Source organism: Magallana gigas, chromosome 3 (assembly GCF_963853765.1).
Source record: "Magallana gigas chromosome 3, xbMagGiga1.1, whole genome shotgun sequence".
NCBI lineage: Eukaryota > Metazoa > Mollusca > Bivalvia > Ostreida > Ostreidae > Magallana > Magallana gigas.
In genome coordinates this window covers 47,213,549-47,238,353 of record NC_088855.1, presented here as the reverse complement: position 1 = coordinate 47,238,353, position 24,805 = coordinate 47,213,549, and the positions used below count along the sequence as shown (strand labels likewise).

At 32.7% G+C, this 24,805-nt stretch overlaps 3 protein-coding genes across 4 annotated transcripts in view; 2 read left to right on the top strand and 1 right to left on the bottom strand.

Moving 5' to 3' along the window:
* Window positions 1–697: 697 nt before the first annotated feature.
* Window positions 698–3,068, top strand: LOC117685084 (cilia- and flagella-associated protein 107-like). The gene is made up of 3 exons (XM_034459337.2): window positions 698–880; window positions 1,280–1,568; window positions 1,706–3,068. The coding sequence occupies exons 1-3, from the start codon at window positions 776–778 to the stop codon at window positions 1,972–1,974; spliced, it is 663 nt and encodes a 220-aa protein (XP_034315228.1). The 5' UTR covers window positions 698–775; the 3' UTR covers window positions 1,975–3,068.
* A 2,652-nt stretch (window positions 3,069–5,720) lies between these two features.
* On the bottom strand, window positions 5,721–19,165 carry LOC117685083 (dnaJ homolog subfamily C member 16). The gene is made up of 13 exons (XM_034459336.2): window positions 18,966–19,165; window positions 16,477–16,543; window positions 15,980–16,194; window positions 15,729–15,862; window positions 15,233–15,417; window positions 13,634–13,894; window positions 13,261–13,391; window positions 12,852–13,041; window positions 12,395–12,586; window positions 8,678–8,745; window positions 7,416–7,562; window positions 6,509–6,673; window positions 5,721–6,201 (listed from the first exon to the last, which is right to left on the bottom strand). Exons 1-13 carry the CDS (start codon window positions 19,139–19,141, stop codon window positions 5,808–5,810), a joined length of 2,325 nt encoding a protein of 774 aa, XP_034315227.2. The 5' UTR covers window positions 19,142–19,165; the 3' UTR covers window positions 5,721–5,807.
* A 449-nt stretch (window positions 19,166–19,614) lies between these two features.
* The window catches only part of LOC105338838 (ATP-dependent RNA helicase DDX19A), a 14,368-nt gene continuing 9,177 nt past the window's right edge, over window positions 19,615–24,805 (top strand). Inside the window, exons 1-5 of one of the 2 annotated variants that reach the window (XM_066080067.1) lie at window positions 19,615–19,708; window positions 21,022–21,100; window positions 21,977–22,045; window positions 23,572–23,749; window positions 24,794–24,805. The exon at window positions 24,794–24,805 is cut by the window's right edge and continues 127 nt beyond it. In XM_066080067.1, coding sequence (XP_065936139.1) covers window positions 21,041–21,100; window positions 21,977–22,045; window positions 23,572–23,749; window positions 24,794–24,805 — 319 coding nt within the window. In that variant the 5' untranslated portion in view covers window positions 19,615–19,708; window positions 21,022–21,040. The remainder of the gene's footprint in view (window positions 19,709–21,021; window positions 21,101–21,976; window positions 22,046–23,571; window positions 23,750–24,793) is intronic. The other variant, XM_066080068.1, reaches the window with a different exon arrangement.

Below are 24,805 nucleotides of genomic sequence, written 5' to 3'. Positions count from 1 at the left end.
ATACTCTCCTGTTTTAATTATTGCAGTAGTAGTTTATATGGTTTTAATGATATGACAATTCACTCTGATATATACTAACAATTATCAGATTATGTCGCATACTTCTGCATTCACATGGGGTGGCGCTTAATGTGAGTTGTAATATCCATGGTCGTCTGGCGCTGAATTATCGATCGTCATTCAACCGCTCATCTGCAGTGCAATTACTTATAAATAACTATATTCAACTAAAAATGCATTGGTTACAATATAGAAAAAGTTTCAACACAAATTTTATGTATAAAACAATTAATGTTATATGCCCCTGTTTTTTTGTAACGAACACTTAGTAAAATATATTCTGATAGGGTTCTACTAGACAGTATCTTATGTGCACATAATATTTTCATATTTTAAGGACCTTTCCCCTCCCTGAGGTATAGTTTTGAGAGAGAGAGAGAGAGAGAGAGAGAGAGAGAGAGAGAGAGAGAGAGAGAGAGAGAGAGCGCATTCTTATGGATATAAGGAAGGTATTCTAACCGGTGGTGAGAAATTTTCAGATAAAATCAGATAAATCTATGATTTAAAACCCCTTAAAATCTTACATTTACGACAAGTCATTATCAATCAATGTTTAAACTTTTAGCCAATCAATGCTTACATCGAAAACTTTTCCGGATTTCCCCGTGTTAGTCTACATAGGTTTTGTAGTATATTCAACTATCCTATAGCAACGTTAGCAACGAGGCTGATATCGCCATTGTAAATAAACGTTCCAAGTTTTAATTGCCCTAAAATGGCACAAGGAGACCCAATGAAATGGCACATGCCAGGATGGAGGATAGAGCAACGGTTTGCGCCTGGTGTATTGATAGGAAATTGGGGCGAGGAAAGATATACAGTAAGTTTTCCCGTAAACTCAGCCGCAGTGCATGTGCACGCACACTCATTATTTGGCATATTAAGACAGTCACCCGCATGTAACATGTTGGTTTGAACAACAGAGGTGGTTTTTACAGATATGATAGATAAAACACAGAGTCAAAATCACCACAAATAATTAAAATACAAATGAAGATTGTATAGGTAAGTTAATTCGTACTGGTTCGCACAATGACATACTTAAAAGTTTTTGATAAGTAGACCTATTATAGTCATTTGACGAGGCCTAGGTGCTGCTAGAGAAATAAACGTGTTCAATAGTTTTTGAAAATGTGTATCTTTTTTACATTATTTTGTTGACCGAATGCTCTACACAATTGCCACTTAATTTATTTTATTAAATTTCTGTCATTTTCAGTTCAATAAAGGGGATACAAAACATAACAGCACACACAGAGTGGACTTCAGAAACTATGGCTCTTATAGGCCTGATGTAATAGTCCGACGAAAGGCACTGATGAGAAATGATGGGCTGGGACAGGAACACATCTTCCACCATCATGGAGATAAATACACACAGAACCACATCTCTTGGTATGACGAACATTACAATGGCCGATACAAGGAGAATACCCTCCCATCACTCCGAGACTGGAATAGCCACAAGCTTTCTTGGGCTCCAGAAAAATCAGATCATCCTATTCAAGGTACATATGTATACCCAACTATATTCATCAGTGTTGAAAGAAGTTTTACAGTACTTTTCATTTGTTTATCATTTTGCATACAATGTTTATTGCTTAAAAAAATGAATAAAATTTTATGTACTTTTATTTATCTATAGGAAATCCCACTAACTTTGGACTGCATGAAAAACTGCAATCCAAATGGAAGGATCAGATTGCAGATGAAGTTAAGGGAGATTACCTATCAACCTACCAGAATTCCTTTGTGGGACACCCTAAAGAAAATCTGGTCAGAAACCGTTATGCTTTCTCCAAAGATATGTCGACAACTCTGCATCCTTACAACAAAGTTAATAAGGACCTACACCTGAGAAATGCTTGTGTCTTCAAATCACCAGAAAAACTCCCTGATCTAGTTTATACATAAGAAATGAAACAACACTTTCTTAAAACTCCCCTAAATTTTCTATAAATGTAAAGAGAAGTTTCATTGAATACTCAGTTAAAATTTCTTTTCTGTTTTATTTGCCCGCAATTGCGAAACTTTCATATTGTCATTGTATATGACATTACATTTATTCCTTCATCTGCTTTGTAATGCCTCTCCTTTCTATGAACCCCCTTCAGAAATTTCCTTGTATAATGATGCCTCTTTCAGGTTAACCTGTGACTGTTTTCTAGTCTTTGTTACTTAGTTTTATAATAGATGTATCTCTTTTATAAGGCAAAATTTGTTATGCATGTGTGCTAGTTAGCTGGCTTTGAAAATAGAGATCTTCATAGATGGTTTTACGGTATTAAACATCAGTATTGTATTGGTGCCAATCCAGATCTGCTGTGTATAGTATGTATAATATGAATCATTTTGATTGTTTTCATACTCTATAACTTTTACGACTTCATCATGAGTTAATTTCGTGGGGTATTTTGTTGATTTGTTTTTTAATTAATTACTCCAATAGAGTATGGTTTGGAAGTATTTTCTATTATGAAACCAGCCATGACAATTCCGAAAACCAGTTTAGTTTAAATTTTGCTCAATAAAATGATGTATGCCATGTCACTGAATCAGTATTTTTATAAACAATTAAGTATTATGTCTCGTCTGAGCAGAAATGTACATGTTTAAATCAAAATTGATAGAAGGGTCGATTTGTACTTCTAAATACAAGAAAGAGGGACCAAATCATTCATATTATGAATGTATTTATATATATACCAACATTATTAATTCTGCTGATTAATCTCATATATTATATATAGAGAAAAGGTTTAAAAAACCCGAATTATTCAAATACAGTACATTTTATATATAGAATCTATATTTTTTTTACCATTTATAAATGATTTTAAACTGTAGATTTTTCGCATTTGTGAAGTTTACCATTGTTTTGTATTTCCACTCAGTATTTAGAAACATATGTTTCATTTTCCTTTACCATGTTTTTGTGTCTTTACTGGTTTGTTTAAATATGTGCTTAATGAACTGCACTCATAAACATTAAAATTGTTTTCATTATTTATCTTCTATGTTATTTCTTGACTTCAATAACTAGAACTTGTTAACAAAATATTAAATGGTGTACCGTACTCATATATAATCCAAAGAAATTGAGACAAGCTTATGCAACCAGTAATGTGCTCTTCATTATTGCCATTAAGTTGTAAGACACGTTAAGAGTCGTACTAATATGCTTATCCTTGGCAATCATCAAAGATGTATAACTTTAATAAAAGGGAGAGGGCTACTTGAGCTTTCCTCTCGTTAAATACACTACTGGTATTAAATTAGTATATTTCTCAAATTAAAATGCCAAAAATTGAATATTAAAGACAATGTAACTAATTCTCCATATTCATGACAAACAAGAATAGAATTCCTGGTTCCCCCGCCGGTCAAGCAGTATACTAGTATACTGTATATGAAATTGCAATATTTTCAAACAGTCAGGGCTGTTCCAGAATTAAATGTGTGGGGAGGTTGGGAGGAACATTTTTTTTACCCCCACCACCCATTTTTCTTCTTCTATTTTTCCTGTCGCAAATATATCCAAAATACTACAATCTAAAAGAACTTGACCAAAGTATTAGTGGTATAAACATTTGGTATAAATTTAATGAAAATCCGTCAAAATTTGTAGGCATGAGAGCGCTTACAAAAAAGTACAAGAATAGAATTCCTGGGTCCCCCGCCGGTCAAGCAGTATACTAGTATACTGTATATTGGAATATTTTCAAACATTCAGGGCTGTTCCAGAATTAAATGTGTGGGGAGGTTGCGAGGAACATTTTTTTACCCCCACCACCCATTTATTTCTTCTATTTTTCCTGTCGCAAATATATCCAAAATACTACAATCTAAAAGAACTTGACCAAAGTATTAGTGGTATAAACATTTGGTATAAATTTAATGAAAATCCGTCCAAATTAGTTGGCATGAAAGCGCCTACAAGGTCACAAAGTCCCATAACTCCAACAAAAAGTATCGACCAATGCTGATTTTCGAACTTGACCAAGGTAATATTGGTATAAACATTTGGTATTAATTTAATGAAAATTCGTCAAAATTTGAAGGCATGAGAGCGCTTACAAAAAAGTGTGACGGACGGAAACACGGACACAAGCCCAGCATTTCTATGTCCCCGCTCCGCGTTGCAGCGGGGGACAAAGACAAAACACCAGGTACATCATAACATGAACTTGTAGAAATTCCTGAATAATTGCATTAATAAATAGTGTAAAGAAAAGTTGATGAAAGTATTGGTAAAATGTTACAAAATCTGGAGTATGCTGTGAGTATTTGTGAACAACATCATGTGTCTTAAATTAAAGTATGCAATATTATAGATTATTTGAAGAAAAAATATATACCGGTATACAGAATTTGGCATTAAAACAGGTTTCAAAAATTATGCATATAAGAATATTATAACTTCATTGGTATTCATTGCCATCAATTTTTGTGAATTCAGTACCAGTTTTAGTTTTGAAGATATATAAAAATTGAATTCCTTGATAACAGTCCTTCCAAAAAGAAAGTTATGATTTTCATGTCTTTTTTTAAAATTTCCATTTCCATCTGTTAATTAAATCCAACTGAATTGGTATTCAACAAGTTTTACAATACCAATAGTATACTGTGAATATATTGCCATTGATATCAAAGATGTAATGAAAAAAAAAATCATTAAAATTGTCTTGCAAAGAAGTAATTTAAGTATCATGTACACCTTGTATATTTACACTGTAAGTTTGGAAAAAGGTGTGTACCGGTAATTCAGGTAGATCAACAGGTATAAAACAACATAAAAATCAAATATCTCGTACAGGCATCTATATACGGTATGTACATATATGGTAGTTTCTTTATAAAAAAGACAGGTGTCAAGAATAAAATAAGGTAAAGAAAAAAACGCATATATAATCAAATCGTCCACACACTATGAAGAGCACGTTGACTAGATACTGAAGTTTCCTAATTTACATGTCTTTAATTCAACAATTCAATTGTTTTTGTATAAAACCAAGATAATATTCAAATAAAGCTAGCGCCAAACTTTGGATATATATATATTCATATAGTTCACAACTATTAGAACTCTATGAGGTTTGCTTCTCAAAATTTTACTTTGCATTTAATAAGGAATGTACAGCACGTTTCAAAGGCTTTTATCACATCACAATTTCAAACCATTTCTTCCAACCAGTGATATAATCTTCTTTCTTTTTTATGTACCAATAAAAATATACCACCATAACTTCAGAAATTGAAAATGTACATATCAGTATAAATTGTATACAAACAGAACATGTTCATAATAAATGTCAGTGATATTAAAAGTCGATCTGCATTTTCATAAAACTGTTTTATTAAAACAAAACAAAAAAGTTTTACTGGTAAACAAAATTAAACTTCCTTTTTTGGTACATGTATAATAGATTGCAGAATTTTTTCATTGCTTAATTTTGCATCATTTATGTGAACATCATTTTAATTTATTTTTTTACCAAAAGCTTAATAAAATGCACCATATAACTTTATAATGACTTTCCTCTCTTTGACTATCAAACTTTTGATTATAACATGAACAAAGAAAGGGTTTTTCAAACCTTTTACACAACACAATGGAATGACAATAAAAAAAACAACAAAAATCCTTTTTGGCATGCAAATAAAAATTACATACACACACAAACATGAACACAAAAATGGCATAAATAGGGATAAGATCCAAATACTAAGTTATATCAATGCTGCTATTATACTGCTCTAAGATCAGGCCAGGCAGTGATTCGGATTTTCCGTTGAGATCCATCAAACACTTTGTCGAACCAATCCAGGAGTCCATCTAGAAGTTCCTCCACGAGAATCACGCGCGAGTCCTGGTCGCTGTCCGAGTTCTCATCAGAGTCAAACATTCCGATGGCACTAGGCACGTTTTTGTTATTCTGTCTGATCCACTTTCTGGCCTTCTTTGGCTGGTATATATAGTAGTACTTGCGGATGCCATTGAGGGCCAGAACTGTACCTATACAGTTGTTGATGTTAATGTTTTCCATCCTTACTTTGTGTCCTACACTGTCTTCCAGTAAGTGCTGATACCAACCAATGTAGCTCTCCAGTCGTAAAAAGGAAAATGATAGACCACTGTACCTACAATTGATAATCAAAGACATAGTAAATCTATGCGAATTAATATCACTTACACTAATTAGCACTTAAAGGTATTCCTTCATAAGGTGGAACAAAACTGGTAGCAATGATGCCAATCTGATTGGGACAGTAGCAGAACATTTTAAATGAGAAAAATCTCTCTTAACTGGGATATAAATGTTTTTCGTACAAAATATAAAGCATTTGGAGGAGAAAAAGATGTTGGTAATGGACTTGAATTTACATGTATTAACCAGAGCAACATTAATCTACATGTATATTCTCTTAATAACAGAAAACTGCAAACCTTGTCAATGGTAGAACGATGTCTTTGAACTTGCTGAGAAGTTTACTTCCTGATTCATCATTAATCAGGACTACCATGGTAAGTCCGGCTTCTGAATTCAGGACCAGTGTGTCGTACGAGTCTGGTGTCAGTTCATACAGATTAACTCTCTTCTGATCCGGAGTCCTAATGAATCAACATAATAGAGACTGTATAATTTCTGCAAACAATGCCGTAATAGTCCTTATGAGAACAAACAATGTAACAAAGTAGTAGTCTGTGAACAATATCTTTGTTCATGATGGAATATCATTTTTTATTGTCTTTGTCTTTTGACAAAACCTGCCATCAGTGACAACATGTATTAAACACTGGGATAAGTCACCGAAATGAGGGCCTTGGTTTGTACTGCAAGGGTTGTTCAATAAGTACTGGGATAATTTACCTGGATGGGGGCCTTGGTTTGTACTGCCAGGGTTGTTCAATAAGTACTGGGATAATTTACCTGGATGGGAGCCTTGGTTTGTACTCCCTGGGTTATTTAATAAGTACTGGGACAACTTACCTAGACGTGGGCCTTGGTTTGTACTCCCTGGGTTATTTAATAAGTACTGGGACAACTTACCTAGACGTGGGCCTTGGTTTGTACTCCCTGGGTTATTTAATAAGTACTGGGACAACTTACCTAGACGTGGGCCTTGGTTTGTACTCCCTGGGTTATTTAATAAGTACTGGGACAACTAACCTAGACGTGGGCCTTGGTTTGTACTCCCTGGGTTATTTAATAAGTACTGGGACAACTTACCTAGACGTGGGCCTTGGTTTGTACTCCCTGGGTTATTTAATAAGTACTGGGACAACTTACCTAGACGTTGGCCTTGGTTTGTACTCCCTGGGTTATTTTAAAATACATACATAGATTACTTACCTAGACGGGGGCCTTGGTTTGTACTGCCTAGGTTGTTTCTCTCTGAGCTGCTCCTCCTCAATAGCAGCCATTGCAGACATAAAGTATCCAATTCCAAACATCATTGCAAATGCCATGAACACAGTCAGTACTGTAATGGGGTCCATGCTTAAGAAAAAAATATATATAAATAGTGTATATAGATCTACAGTATTGGACCTTCCCATCCGCTAATCCCCCAACACACACAAAAAGTAAAGCAACAGGAACCATATATATAATCTTTGTGGTAAGTACAAACTGAGAACAGCAACATATCTGCAACATTAAACATAAAATACTAGTAATTCCTAGTCAATTAGTAAAACTATGGGCAGTGTTGACCAACACTTAAGGTCGGTAGCGGGTTTAAAATTTTGTGCCCTCTGCGCAGGGTATTGCGCATTACTGTTGTAAAACACAAATTTAAAGTAAAATGTTCAATGATACAGGTTATCATGTGACGTTTTTTTATTTCAGAAAAATTACTTATCAAAAAATTATTTGAAGTGAAATGAATCGTTAGAATAATGTCAGAAGTATTTTAATTTTTTCGCCGCTTCTTCAAAATCGACATTATTGTCGTTGGAGTCAACGTCTTAGGATGACGTCAGTTGAGACTCTGACGTAACAATTGACAAAAATTAACGTCGTGCAATTTCTATTACAGCCACAATAATTAAAATCAAAACTATAATTTGCAAAAATAGAAACATATACGCAACCCTTCTACGTTCTGTGTGAGTAGAAATGTATTTTTTCTTCTAATACAAATAAAATTAAATTTGATTCGTAAACATCCTTTTGTTTTATACAACAGCTGTATAATTCTATAATGTAAAATGGCTGGCACACCACGTTTATAGGATCAAACTATGAGAATGAATAGCCTAAAAACCATCCGGTCAATTTCGTTTTAATTTGGCAAAAAGTTTACTTATACGTTAACCTTTCATCGCTGAAAATATAAAGAAAATCGTATGTTTGTAATTTATTAAATATGAAATTGAAAATGAAAACCCTCATTTTTCTGTATAATCCTATATAAAATGTTGGTGGTGAATCGGACTTACGACCAAAATTTGAGCGCGACAAACAGATAAACTATCCGGTCAATTTACTTTATATTTTGCACATAGTTTACTCATAAGTTGACATTTCAATGTAAAACATTTAAAGGAAATCGTATGTTTGAAATATTCTCCCCCGAGACTCCTTAAACAAATGTGAAAAATGTTACAAACCTTGTAACAAAGATCAAGACTCTTTCTCCCCAGTTGTGAAACCTATGGAGGATTCTAATAAAAAGGTGCTGCAGAAAAAAAAATCAGTATTTAGTTAATTTATTCAATGCATTTACATAAATCCATGCTTCTGTTTATCAGCAACCACTGTGCATTAGTGTATATAGGAAAACATTTAAATGCAGCCATCTTTAAGAATGTGTGGTCAGTCATGTTGAAAAGGTATGGTAGATTCGCCACACCGGGGAAACAGAGGCTGAAGAAATAAGGATTTGCCTTTCTTTAACAAGCTCTAACAAGAGGCCCATGGGCCACATCGCTCACCTGAGCAACAATGGCGAACTACATTGACTTAACACACTTTACGGTCAGACGCGACCTATCTTCCATTATTTTCTATTTTTTCCTATCTCCACAATGTGAAGATTTCCACCAAGTAATTCCATAATTATATTTTCCTGTTATATGATACTTTTTTATTTAGATATAAAGTGTTCAATTGAAAATATATACTATGACTTTATTTATAAGCATTCAAATGCATTTTGCATGCTATTTTAAGGAAAATTCTAAATATTATAGCTCTAAAACTTGCCTGGTAATAAACCTTGAATTTTTGGGAATTAACAGGTTTAAATGTTAATAAATAAGGAATAATTTATCAAGGAAAATTATATAAAATTGAGGAACGTCTCGTGTGTCCTTAAATAATTAAGAACAGTAAACTTTAATATTTAGCAAAGTTAAGTACCATGATAATTTTCTGACCTAAAACTCAATATTTTATAAAGGGGTAGGGTTGAAAATATATTGTGATATATATTAATTATCTATAACACCGGTATATTATTTCCTACTGTTTTTGCACATATGTGAACAGTATTAGCTCATTTAAGATAAAAAAAAATCATACATTTCCTAAGACGTATATCAGTTAAATAATCAGCACCCATTGTGGGCCTACCTTATTGTGTGTAATCATAATTTGAACATTTTGAATCTACAAAATTAAAGGATGCCAACATTTTATTTCATTAATATGTTGTCTTAGAGGCCATGCAATGCATATTTATTTTATATGATGAAAATACTGGAAAAGGTAGTTACTATTTACCTGCAATATTTCTTGTTTGGTATATTGGTATTTATGAAAAAAAATATCGAACTTAAATTAGTGTAATTTTCATTTTCCACATCTAAGTGAATATTTTTAGTGTGTTTATTTAAGATGCCAAGCTCTATGAATACACCGTGCAGATGAGATACATTTCATTTTCACAGCTGATATCTCATATGTGAAAGTTAACAAAGATTGACGGACAGAGAATCGCCAGCTAGTCTTGAAGGCAGTACGCAGTGCTTGAACTCTGTGGCAAAAGTTGCTATTAAGGCTACAGTAAAAAACTTAATTGGTCTTCCCTTAAATAATTGTTTACCTGATGTAAACTTGTGTTTAAAACATTTGACTGGAAAATGTTGTCACATGATGTGTTAAAAATCTATTTAATTTAATGTATTGTCAGGCAAACAGGTATCAGTTCTGTACTAAGGCCCATTAATTATTTCATATTCGCTCAAAAACAACAAACAGCTACAAACCAAGATGATTTTCTGCTGCAATATTTTCTTTAAAATAATGATAATGCACGGATATCCTCATAATTATAATGTGTCAGAACTGTTTTAAAGAAGTTTTTATTTACTCGTTTGAAAAATACCAAAATTGTTGCAGATTTCAAATAATTTATCAAATGAGAAAGGACCCCAGAAAGTAGTTATAGCACATCATCCTTTTGATTTTTCTGTACACAAGTATATAATAGTTAGCAAGACAATTCCAATGATCAACAAACATTTCAGTGTCAGTCGTAGAATGATAGGCAACTTTTAAAATCTTATCCAATTTGTTTAATTTCATTTTTTTAATGCATTCATACATTATATAGATAAAATGTTTTGTAATTGAGTTAGCCAGGTGACACAAAATCAGTTTATGCACTGTGTATTTTGGAGAAATTAGTCCTACCCTATGACCCAATTACAACAGTTTTTAGTTTTGAAGATAACTGTAAACAAACGGTTTTGCATTAATTTGGCAGAGTTATTAAATAATTACAAGTTACCTTCTAATTGTAGTATCAACAAGAAATGTAATGATTATCGATAGTAATTTTCAATGCACGGAATATGTGTTTGCATCACCCGTATTTATAACCTTTAAAGATAAGACATTCGGGGGTGATTAATCACAACAGGGTTTAACTGAGGCTGTGAAAACGTCTTTTCAAATTCATAAACATCTTTTTATTTTCTTTGGATTTAATTTACACGATTATGAACTCGGAATACTGTACATGGCTACTTCAAATTCTCTTTCGGAGGAAATTCCGGCGAAGCACCTCGGCCAAGGGCGTTTGACACCTCGGCCCAGACGGGTCGGCCCAAATTTATTGACACGTCGGCCCATGTAAAAGACACCTCGGCCCAATGAAACTTTCGGTTCTACTAAACATAAACATAAAAAAAAATAGGGGCAGATAATTACTTTATCTATTCATTGATTTCTTCTTTCTATTTATCTTTTGTCGAAATTGTCGTCATTTTCTTAATTTTACTTTCTTGTTTGCTTAACAATTAGAACGTAATGGTATCATTTTTTTTTTATTAATTCAATGTCTTTTAGAAGTATTTGATATGTAATATTTTGATAAAATATATATGTTACTAAAATAAAAACATTTAAATCAAATATTTTTGTTTTAATTTTGCTTGAACCGAGATGTCTTTTACGTGAGCCGAGGTGTCTCAAATTTTGGGCCGACCCGTCTTGGCCGAGGTGTCCTGGGGCCGAAGTATCGTTGGGCCGAGGTGTCGTTGGGCCGACATGTCTGACATTCGTTCCAAATACAAGGCGATTGTTTCCCAAGTTAAAAAGCAAAAAGAAACGAAAAAATCAAAACAAGCTAAAACCACCTCTTACGTGAAAAAGACAACGCGTTGAAATATTTAACCTCAATTTACTTCACAATACGCACTTGAACTGTTGCACAACAAACTGCCAGCTTCTAACAAAGAACCTCGTTTTCGAGATGCGGTAGACTGGCGATGCCTGTCATAAGACCAGTCTATCGCAATGAATTGCCAGTCTACGATATATGGAATAACGAGCCATTCTTTATAAGTATTTTCGCAATTATCTCAAATTTGGAACATAATTTTTGCAATTTATATTTTCCTTTCCCTAAGGATGATTTATGCTTAATTACGTTAAGATTAACTCAGTAGTTCTTGAGAAGAAGATTTTTTAAAATGCACCCCCCCTTTTTTACAGTTTCGAGGTTTTCTCCGCTTTGAATACAATCTGGCCTTTTATTTTTGCAATTTATATTCACCTTCTTATAAGGATGATTTGTGCCAAATTTGGTTAAATTTGGACAAGTGGTTTTAGAGAAGAAGATCAAAATGTAAAAAGTTTACAGACGGACAGACAGACAGACAGACGGACAACGGGTGATCAGAAAAGCTCACTTGAGCTTTCAGCTCAGGTGAGCTAAAAACCCAAACGTTTATCTATATCGGCAAGCAGCTTTGGTGAGTGTGTTCTACTGAATATCTTAACCAGCTGCAGTATGATCAATAATATTGGCACTTGAATCAAACGAACCATATGTTTACCCTCCAATAAAGAGTTTAAGAGACAACAAATAAAACACTAACCAGAGAATGCTCATTGTGGAAATCAGGCAGTATGGTTTTGAAGGCCAGTGATTGGTCAGAGTTGAGCAGCTGTTGGACACGCCCCTCAAGCTCCTCCCTCAGGTTATAGATATCCTCCTCCTTGGTCAGGGCATTTTTCAGCCACTCGTAGCTGAGGTGATTCCTCTCCACTCTCCAAATGATCACCACATTCTATAGGAGTTCAGAAATTCAGAACCATTCAGCATTACTGTATTAGTTATGAATACATCTCTCTTCCTCTCTGTCTCATGAGCACATCTCGCTCTTTTCAATTCTATTCACTAAAGCAATGCTGACCAATGTAAATTAAAAGCTAGATACCAGAGCGTTTTTATTTATTTATCTAAAAAAAAAATTGAATTTAAAAGAGATGTTTTCTGTAAGGCGAGACAATCTGTAAGCTGAAATATGTCAATGAAATTGTGTTATACTCTACCTTCATTGTTTTTTTATTTTCTGTGTCCTCATTTTTATTCAGTGTTTGGATGACATTTGACTGTGTTTCTTCATAAATATATGTGAACCTCACTCTTTCATTGTTAAGAAACATAGATTTACGTAAATAGCGCCTGAACTTCTTTCTCTCACTCTCCTCAGCTTTCTTAGAGATCAAAACAATACACAGCCTGTCAAAACATAAGGAAGCATATCCATGTAAAAACCACAAAACTTATTCTTTACATTACTTATTATTGTATAATTGATTTGATGTCTTCTCAATCATAAATCATCTTTCTCTAAACTCTTATCATGCATTTTTTCCCCTTATTTTGTTGTTGTAAATAGCATGATTTGAATAAATGAATAAATACCAAGAATTGAAAACAATTCAAACAAATCTTTACTTTTTTCGCTTGGCTTTCACTTCTGCTGGACATAACTCCTCAAAATAACTCTGTGATGAAATTCGAGGCAGAAGTAGAAATTTGTTTGCTTCAATCACTTCATCAATAGTGGATCTAGATATTTGTTGCATCTGAAAGAAAGAGGAGAAATTATCACACCTGTAATATCTATAATTCATATCTGATGCACGCTCAACACTGTGTATCCTTTATTTTGATAGAGCGATGTTAATTCAAAGGCATATAATCCACTGTAACAATGCTTGTTACATTCTAATTAAGCATTGTTGTAAAGCAAACAAGAACAACTTTGATTTTAAAAATTACTGTCTGAGCAATAGATATTAACTATAGTCATCAAAAAAATACCTACACTAAGAGATGCTACAGGAGACTGGGCATCTTCATTAAACATCAGTAAACTTTTATGTCCACTGTGTAGGTTGAATCTTTTTAAAGTTTTATACACATCATCTGCATTTGTGTTGACATGTCCAAATGTGACAAAACTTTTGTAGTAGAAAGCTGGAGCCAGATACATGGCAGAAATTTCTTCTTTTGGAGAGAAGAAGACGCCTCGCATGCGATTATCCTCCCATCCATCCAAAAACTTATCAAGCTTTTCATCATTTAACTGCAATACAATCACACAATCTTGTAATCAATGTCCTAATGTGCTATTATAGGTTAAATGTATCTTAAAGTAAGATGGCGCATAAAAATGAACCAATCTCAATACAGTAAAACTTGTTTAGTACGAACACGGATATAGCGAATTCTTGGATATAGCGAAGTATTTTTTAGTCCCTGGTAAAATTCTTAACAAATCTAAGCAAAATTTTACGCATATAATGAATTCGAATATAACGAATTTACAGATATAGCGAACTCATTTTTAAACCCGTAGAGGTGAATTATAACAAAATTTAACATCTTTATAACAAATTTCTTTACAGTTAAAGTAAATCCACCCTCCTGTGACATCATACATTTTACATAAACCATGAAATCATTTAAATTCCTGGAAATATATTTGTAATTTCTATGTTATTATAGATGCACATCAAAAACTCAAATCATTGGTTACTTAAAGATATTTAATAAGCGTTTTTCATCCTTATATTCGACATAATTCAATAATGACAAAGGGAAATAACTCTTTTCTACTTTTCTCTAAGTGATATATCTAAATGCTATAATTTTTCTAATGTAAACAATCTGTTCTTTTTTTTTTAAATTATTTTAGTTTTCTAACATAGTAAGCAATAACATTTAAATAGACAAACAAGTATCCATCCACTTAAATTTAATTTTTAAACAAAAAAAGTGTGATTTTCAGATGATAATTTCAGCCTTTGGTTTTTATTACCTTACATCTTAAATAGTATGGATACATATATATTTTATTTATTTTTTGATGAAATTCAAGTCAAATAAGTTAAAAAAAAGTTAAGTTTTTAACTTTGAACCCATGATTTAATAGATACGGAGTAACCTTAAAAAAGTTTGCATTACCATCTAACAAAATAGCTTGAATGAATTTATTTTCATAAATATTTTTCAATTCACAATCCAATTATAAAAGGTATCAAAGTAATGTATTTTTATTTTCAGCCTCAATTAACAAAAATTATAGTCTAGTGAAAGAAAACATGTATATAGTGAATTCGCTATAGTTATTATTACGAATTCGTTATATGGATATAACGAATTACGGATCAAAGTAAAGCCATTGGTCCCTAGGACTTCGCTATAACCCAGTTTTACTGTAATACTACTCTTTTCAATCTTTTATGTAAACCAATCCTATTATAGTGTAAATTTTCTTGAAAACTGATGTGTAAAAATCACTTTATCTGCATGCCAATTACTTTTATTTCTAACTTTATAAATAATATGATAATCATTTCCTTTGCTGTTTATACATTGCTTCTTTTGAATAAGAAATCCCACAAAGTAAAAGTATTCTTACGGGTTGAATTAATGTCTTTGGAAAGAGATTTCTGACAAATTGTCTTAGGTTGTGGAGAGTCACATGACCCCTGAAGTCCGAAGTTCGTCCATTTATCACAGTCACGATCCTGGGAACTCGACTTATTTTCAGCTCCACAGCTAAGCGCTGCACTCTACCTGCATGGAATGTCCCCATGCCAATACCTGTCACAGAAGTCTCATTTATACAGTACATCCAAAAATGATCATAAAGTAAAAGGCAGGTAAAAAGCTACAAGTTGAACATGACAATTATGCTTAAATAGATCTGTACTGATAAAAAAAAATTGATAAACTGATTGGAAAAAAGTCAGTGGATATTTTAATCTTCATTACTTAATAATAAAGAGTCATTATTCATGCATGTTATCTTTAATTTTAACAGTAATACATACACTTTTGATATGCTTGCTTTCTTTGCCAATAGTTTTAAAAACAATAATCCTAAAAAAAGTACATGTACATGTACTACTTGCCAACAGATTCCAATTCTTTAAATAGTCTTTCAAGAACTGGTTCTAGATTCACACATTCATAGCAAAACTCTGCATAAGCATAAAGAATATAGGGCTTCTGGTGGCTCTCAGGTAGTATCTTTGTTTCATAAACTCTATAATAAATACATTCATCTGTATTTAATGAAATACATGAAATTACTTTAAATTCAAAGCAATAGAAATCTTTTAATACGTTTGTTAAAAAACAATGTCACAAGTATAGAGTGTACCTCATGTTAATTTCATTCTTCTCAATAAATGAATCAGTAAAACCAGATCCCCCAAAGTTAAATTTGAAATTGTGAAAATTATGAAAGAATCCTTCAAATGGATCTCCATGGAAAGGATCACCAAAAGGACTGCCTCTGCTTTGCTGTCTGTGATCCTTAGCCGAAGTGTACCCAAACTTGTCATACTGACTCCGACGCTCTGGGTCTCCCAAAGTCTGAACAATACAAATAAACCATCTCTTTAATATACAGTAAAACATGCTTCTATTATCTACATACCAGGGATGAACATTATTTTGACTTGTCACAAGTTGTGATAGATGAAGATTGCTATATCTCTTAAATTTACAAGAGAATAAAACAATTTGCTGAAACAAAACATCCATTAAAAATCAGATCTATAAAATCATACCAACTCCAGTTTACAACCTTAACATAAATAAGCCAAAAGAAAACAGTATTAACATAATATTGCAAACTTAACTCAATGGATTTACCTCATAAGCCTCATTTATCTTTGTAAATTTATCGGCTGCCGTTGGATCCTTGTTTTTGTCTGGGTGCCTGTTAAAAAAATTTGTATCATAAAACAACCAATCGATTCGATGCCGGTAAAGCGACTTTTAATATATATGGGCCTGGTAGCATTATCTTTGGCAAGCTCATCATGATAATAGCGAGCGCCGCTCGCGTAGCGAGCTCCATAGACAACGTGTACGAACGGAGGAAATTTGAGTTGAAATCTGCACATTGTTCAAAGAAAATTTTGTGGACCCGCGTGAAAACGTTCTACATATCCCAATAATCCTTTGCGGTGCATAGCAACAAGGTGGAACAGACAGCGTTTCCAAGGGAAATTCTTACCTCTAAATCGCATACATCTATTTTATTTAACAATACAAAATCCTTTAAAAACACGAAAGTAAACAACACATATGCACATTTGCTTACGTAAAAAACTGTACCTATCTGAACTTTTGTTGACATAATTATGACGTCATTTCCTTCCCCGAATTTATCCGAACATTTACGAAAACTGTTGAGAGCAAGAAAGTTAAGTATGATGTCACAATGATCTCGCTTTGCCCGACAGACATTAAAACTGCAAATAGCCAAAATTTCTGGATCAAATTTCAAGATAAGTATCAGTTTTAAGCTGTAATTGTCCTTGCTAGAGCATTTTGACGTTGCCAAACGTTCCATTTACGTCACCGTTTCTCGATGACGTCGCCGGCGAGGCAACGTTAATGGAGAGTGCCCTTAGTTTGGCGAATGATTTGAATAGGCAACTTGGCGGATCCTACTGTGTGCGTTTCAAATAAATTTTGTCCTACAAAAATCAAACTGCACTGTGTTAAATCTGCGCTCGGTCCAACATTCACACCGTTTACATATCATATATATATAAACATATAACACGTTATGACAGCGAGCACAGCTCGCCGGCGCGCAGCCCCGGAGCGAAGCGAGCTCTACCGGCAAGGCATGTGTGAATAGAAAATTCGGACTAGTTGCACATTCATTCAATGGATTTTTTTGGCGTCAGTAAATCGGACCAGTGATGCATTGTTTTAATCGTCCCAGTAGTTCCGTGTTATGATGGCAATTTTTATCACTTCACACTCTCACGAGAATCAGCAAGACAATATAAAAACAATAACAATGTATACGACATACAGTCAATGCTACCTCTAAAGTTCACGTCAGTACACTCTCAATAAAAAATAATCGAGTGACGTCACAAAGGTTTACACATTGATCCGATAGATTTTTTCGGCGTCAGTAAATTTTGACCCACAATTCATAGTACCAATGGTTTCCAACTTCACGTTCTCGCGAGAATCAAAGTGTACAACTTTTGAGAAGCATGTGTGTAATGTGTAATTTTAAGAACATCATGCTTTTTTAAGTAAATAAAACAGTATACTTTGAGTACTTTTATTTTTAGGGGAGTTTTAAAGAGTCAGGCGACACTTAACCAACGTCAGCTTTGACGTCACAATAAGCACTGATAAGGGGAAATTACTCTAATATTGAAGTTATTGTAAATCTGCTGAAATGACCAAAATCCTCTCAAAATCTTGCAAAGGCTAAGCTAAAGAACAGCTGAAAGAATAAGGACATTTCTTCAGATACAGGAAACAGTTGTATATTGCACTCATTTGGATGAATGCTCACATTTATTTTATTCACTAAAATTACAGTAAATTCCTGGAACGTACGCGTAGCATCGCCTTTTTTTAAAAGGGGGTGGGTGGGTGGATGGGTATATGGCAGCCTCATCCAAAAATCTTTGCAAGCAAAAAAAAAAAAAAGAAAAAAAAATCACGAAAATTCTAATCCTTCAGCTCTTTAGCAGTTCAATGGTTTCTTTATTTTCACTTCCATTTATTACATGCGGGGAGGGGGGCACCATGTTCATTTAATATGATAAGCAAATATTTTTAAGCGTAAATTAAAAAAAAAATAAACATTATTTTTTTCTATAAGTGGAGGGGGCAACTCCATGATAAGTCGATTTTCTATGTGTAAATTGAAAAAAAAAATTGTTTTTAACATGGGGGGGGGGGGGGGGGGGGGGGGGGCTATGATAAGTCAATTTTTTAATGTAAGTTTAAGAAAATATGTCTACTGCAAAAAAGGGGATGAACTGACGTACGCTACAATCACTTTAAAAGAGGAGATAGAGTGCAATGTACATTTACATTAAAATCTTTATTATTAAACAACATTGTATCTGAGTTTGAACTATTGTTCTATTTATAAATAAATAAATAACAAATCTTATATTATAAACTATGAATAATGTAAATTTACTGAAAAAAAATAGATGTGTTTTATTTTATTTTGCAATCAAATTTATTTACGTTGTTAATTTTATCTTCATTGATTTATCATAATTCATTGTTTGCTCACATGCTGCGCTCGCCCCAACGGTCGCACCGTAAAACATATTAAACTGATGATCATGAATATATCAAATTACCATTCCATTGCTTGATTTTTGTAAGCCTGTTTAATCTCCTTTTGAGTAGCTGTTTTCCGTACACCAAGAACATCATATAAATTTTCTTCTCCAAAAATTTCGATGCAAACAAACGATAAGATGAATAGACAAATGAATTTGCATCGTATCGTCTTCATCGTTGTCCTCTGAAACATTAACTAATCAATGTTAACAAGAAGCTTGCTGCTTATTGTGGAATATCCCCAATCTCTCACCAGAGGGCGCGTTCCGCAAGCTTCACGTGTTGAAGCACAGCGTAATACGCCCTCTGGTGAGAGATTGGAATATCCCTAGTTTAAAACGTTATATAGATACTAAATTAAAAAAACAACCTTTTTTTAGTTTATAGATAAATGAAAAATAATATTCAAATCATATAAGAAATTAAATCATATTTTTGCATCGAGTTTTTCACTTTCTTGTCTAAAAAAGGAAGTATTAAAGAAATGCTTAGATAAGTCGTACTTATATATATTCTCATAAAAATACTTTATCACACCTGTTCAAAATTTATTACGTTAAAATGAAAAAAATATAAGCAAGCATACTTTGTTCAAATTTGCTTTAACAAAATCCATTCTTAAAAAGTAAATTTTATTGTCGTTTCAAAATTTAAATTTTGAACGAGTTAATGTTTTCAAATAAACGAAATAGAAAGTTGAAGATTTTCGAGTAAAAACTAAAAATAAATTTTTCTCTGTTCGTTTGAAGAAATTAGACCGGTATGTAAGTCACTGGTATCTTGATGGTTTATTGATATGTTATATTTAAACTGTGCGTTAGCTTATATTTTATTCTTCTGTATAATGAAGGCTAAACACATGATGTGAAAACACGTGTTTGTTGTAGTCTAACATACATATACAAATTAAGGTGTAGTTTTAATGGAAACAAGCATTCTGCTGTTTATTGAATATTAAAATAATTTGTGTCACAGTCAGTAATTTTTTTTTACAAATATGAACATGTGAACATGAAATGAGTCACAGCAGTATTAGTGTAAATTTTTTGCGTCTTATTTTTTAAATACAAGTACTCGAGACCTTACTATGGATACATGATGATGATGGTAACAAGTAGATGCATGTAGTAAGAAGCATTTTCAATATATGCTTCTTCAAACACTTAAAGATGGTTAATTTTCTTAAAAGAGAACAGTATGAAAATTATTCAAAATAGAGAATAGCACAAAAACATCAAGGTTATTCTAGATGAACCAACTTTGATCTCTCAAACTTCTTGATTTCTTGAAAGTGTTATTACAGTTTCATTTTATTTATTTAAGTTTAGTTTATATGTAAGAAAATTTGCTATTGAGCTATTAAGCTGTGATCTCTTAAATTTTACGACCCCTTGAAGAGAAATACCTGTCCTATTATATATGTTTCATTGATGATTAAGTCTGATAACTTGAAATGTTAGTTGCAACAGTCTTTTAACAGTAGATTATAAACTTGTTACCATAATTGATCAATTTACTTATGCATCTGAAATTGATATAACATTAATTTGGTATGTGTGATGTAAATATCTGAGTATGAAATTAAAAACTTTAAAAACTGCAGAAAAAACACCTAATCAAGACAATTGAAAGTTCTATGATAAAAGGAATGCGGAAAAAAATATGTTTTCTAGATATATAAGATCTTCTATTGTTTGTGTTGGTAAATGATCCCAAGGCTTTGTTAATGGAATTAAGTGCAAAACACTGTCAAAACACTGTCAGTTAGATAGAAATCATACACTATCACAAATCATGGGAGATTCTTTAACCCTGTTTGTATCATTATGCACAAATCCTTTATTATGATATATTTACCTGTAAATATGCTTGGGTAATATCAACCATATTGTCTGAAATTCATCATAATGTCATGAGGGAAAAAATACTTCATCTTATAGACTAGTGATATCTTCATTGAGAAAAACATGTTTATAAGAATAAATGAATTAATATTCAATTGTGTGTTTCTTACATCACAACAATCTAGCATAGATCTTTTGATGTCATGCAAGATTTCACTATTATTTCTCTAATCAAAAAGGTCGGTATCATGGCAGACCTAGATTGGGGAGCTGCTGTTGACACTCAGGAACAAACACTGACAAGTCAGGTAAACATTCACTTAGTCACAGTGTACTTGTACAAGTTGATCAAGGCAGGTACATGTGCTGTAAATTAATGAGATAAACATTTATGCATATACCGGTAGTACTGGTACTCTACTCAAATTGAGTCCTGTGTATACTGAATGATGGACTTTTCATGAGAACTGCTGTAACTTTTAAAGTCAAATGCTTACTTTGACATTGAGATCTGCTTTCTGTAAGGCATGGAATCCAAAATGATAATACACATCAGTCATCTTAAAAATATGTCACATACAGTTGAAGGCACATGGTAAAAACCAATTTTATGAAAATGTAAACAGTGTTTTAAAAGTAAGCAATTCTCACAAAAGTCCAGTTAAAAATGAATGGTGAAATAAGTACCGTACCTGACAACCTAGTCAGTTACTCTGATAATTGCATTATAGCAAGTCAAATATTTTAAAGGATATTTATTCTTATATGATACATTGTTTTTTAAATGAGTTAGATGGCTTGTATTGTGAACAAGTATTAAACAGTTTGAACATATTAAACAATTTGAACACACCGAGACATAAGTAGCATTGGAATTTAGGGGAAAAAAAAGTATTAAGAGTAAATTTATATTCAAGTCATTTGAGCTGTATTGAGTTGTTAAATGCTAAGTGAACAAATGATTTGTAAGTTATTATGGCTCTCTTGGTATGAACTGCATGTATTTTAGAAAATGGTTTTTTTTTTGCAATTGAAGAATGTTTTGTGTTTCATTATAGCATGGAGTTTTCAATACTTAATTATTGCTTGCAGGTATCTAATAATTATTTTTAAGTTGACATTATAACTCTTTTAATGCATATTTTTAAAAATGTAGAATCTTGTATGCATTATGTTTTAAAAAGACCACAGGAACTGGAGAACAATCCATAAACTGGGCAGAAGAAGTTGAGAAAAGTAACTTAACGGAAGAGGTACTTGTGTAGAAATTTGGCTGTGTGATCTGTATTGTAGTGGTGTGTGTGTGTGTGCGCTGCACTGCTTCAGGTCTGCCTGACTTCACTCATCTTTGGAGGCTTCCTAGAGAAGACCTCTGCTGCATTCTGTGTCTGTAAACTACAATGTCTGATTATATAATCACTGGCAATGGCTAGAGAACAAGCTACAAAATCGAAAGCCTGTTGCCCCACTTTGTATTCAGATATTTGTACTCAAAATTGTTGGCTGCATTGATGGTCAGTATGATCACTGGTCTTGTACTTTAATTATCAACATTATGAATTTCTTCCTTTGTTTAGGTCTGCATGAAAAAAAAAAACCCTTCAGTACATAGAATGTCAAATGATAACTTATTGCTTATTGATGACATCTATTACCCATCCTAATCTCCATGACATCAATGATCAATTTTTGTTCAGATTTTAAATTGTTGCCATGAGTTGATTTAGCAGTTGAACTATCCAATCCAAATAAAATCCAAACAAGACAGGCACTAGTATATAGAAAACATAAGTAAATTGATGACATCAAGATGATATATACTTTGGGAATTGGGATAGATTTGTTCACTCACTTCCTTCTTTTCATACAAGTTGTTAGTTAGATTGGTAGTTTTACTCTTGGCATTTAATGATCACAATTTTAGTTTTTCTTTACAGGTCTCAATGTGTCTGTCAACTCTAAGTTGCACTGTTCATGCTCTTAATCTGTAAATGATATGCATGTCTGATTCAATTATTCTAACATAAAGCTTAAACAGCAAATAAACAACATGCATACTCAAAAAAGTAACTTCCTTCTAGAAAAACACATTATAATTTTTGTAATGTAGAATTGATATATTTGGTCTTCTTAACAATATCTTTATTTATTTTACCAGAAATCTACCTTAAATCCATCTTATTGCACATTTAAGTTCTTTATAATGTGTATGCTGTGCATGATAAGCTTATCAGCTACTAATACAAAATTTTGTATTGTGACTTTAGTGTTGTCATTTTGTAGTGAACATGAATTATTGATCATAATCTTATTATAACTTAAAGAATTATTTTTCATGGGTGAAATCATATGTAAATTATCTTCAAGTTCAAATAAATATATTCAAATAAATAAATGTAGAGAAAGAGAATTAAATGTCAACAGTAGATTAATTTCAAATTAACAATACCAGGTAGATTAATATCAAATCAAAAGTTTGAAAACATAAAAGAGTAATACTTTGAAATATCTGCCTTCATATTAAAAAGAGCAAAAAGATAAGGAAATGTTGACATTTATGAAGATGAGTTTGAATCAATTTTGTCATTACAAAGTTAAAGACTTTATAGCCGAAAAATGTGATGAATGACAAATTGCTTTAGTGCATGATATAGTTATAAAAGAGGGTCAGGGTTTCAGATATTGATGCAGTTTGGAGAGAAGATATGTTTATATGTAAATATAATTCCATACAGAAACATACTGGTAATTGGATTTACTTTTTTTTTTTTTTTTTTAGATAAACAGAATAGCAATTGACAAAAACAGATCCCCTTCCAAATCTCCCAGTGCACCCTCACAAAATGCCCCCACCCAGACAAGTCACCCCCCAGCCCACCAAGGGGCTGGGGCAATGGCTGCTGCCCCTCCCCCAGCTCAGGTGGGAGCAGGGGCATCTGGAGATGAAGATGAAAATGGTAATATTATGCTTTTGTCAAAATATTTGTATTTATATATGTACGGTATATGGACACCTGATATTAAGGATGTTTTTTTTTAAATTACTATATATAGTTGAACTTCGAAATCTTGAACACTGATATCTCGAATACAATGGATATGTCAAAGTGATTTGTAAGTCCCTATCACTTATTTTTTAAGCATTTTACCCTTGATATCTCGAAGTTTTTAAACGGTCCCATCTAGTTCGACATAACGAAGTTTGACTGTAGTTGACTTCTATGAAAAGTATGATTTATCTTCCAAAGGGTTTGATACCTGAATTTATCTTTTATACTTATATATAGTACTGGTACTTTTTATGCCTCCCTTCAAAGAAGGGAGGGCATTGGTACTTTTTATGCCTCCCTTCAAAGAAGGGAGGGCATATTGCTTTGCTTTGCTGCTGTCTGTCTGTCAGTCGGTCTGTCGGTCCACCAACAGTTTCTGTTCATTTTCTTCGCGTAGGATGCACATATTGAAATGAAATTTTGTTATTTGCAGTTTTCGTTCATTTTTTTTGCGTAGGATGCACAAATTAAAATGAAATTTGGTATACTGGTTAATTATAATAATATCTAAGTCAAGTTGGAATATGGGTGCAATCGAGCAATTTTTGACAGAGCTATGCGCAGTGGACTTAAAAAAATTCCAATTATTTGCAGTTTCCGTTCATTTTTCTTCGCGTAGGATGCACATATTGAAATGAAATTTGGAATACAGGTTTATCATAATAATATCTAGATCAAGTTTAATTTTGGATACGGTCAAGCATTTTTTGACAGAGTTATGTGCCTTGGACATAGAAAAATTCCAATTATTTGTAGTTTCTGTTCATTTTCTTCGCAGATGTTTCCAAGGGAGGGGGGCATAAATGTTTTACAAACATCTCTTGTTTTTTTTAAGATATAATGACACATTAAAAGTAATGTATTTTTAAATCTACATTTTTTAAACATCTTTACTGAATTAGTCAGGCCATATTGCATATATATTTGTGTTGTGACTTGAAATATTTATAGCTGCCACCAAAG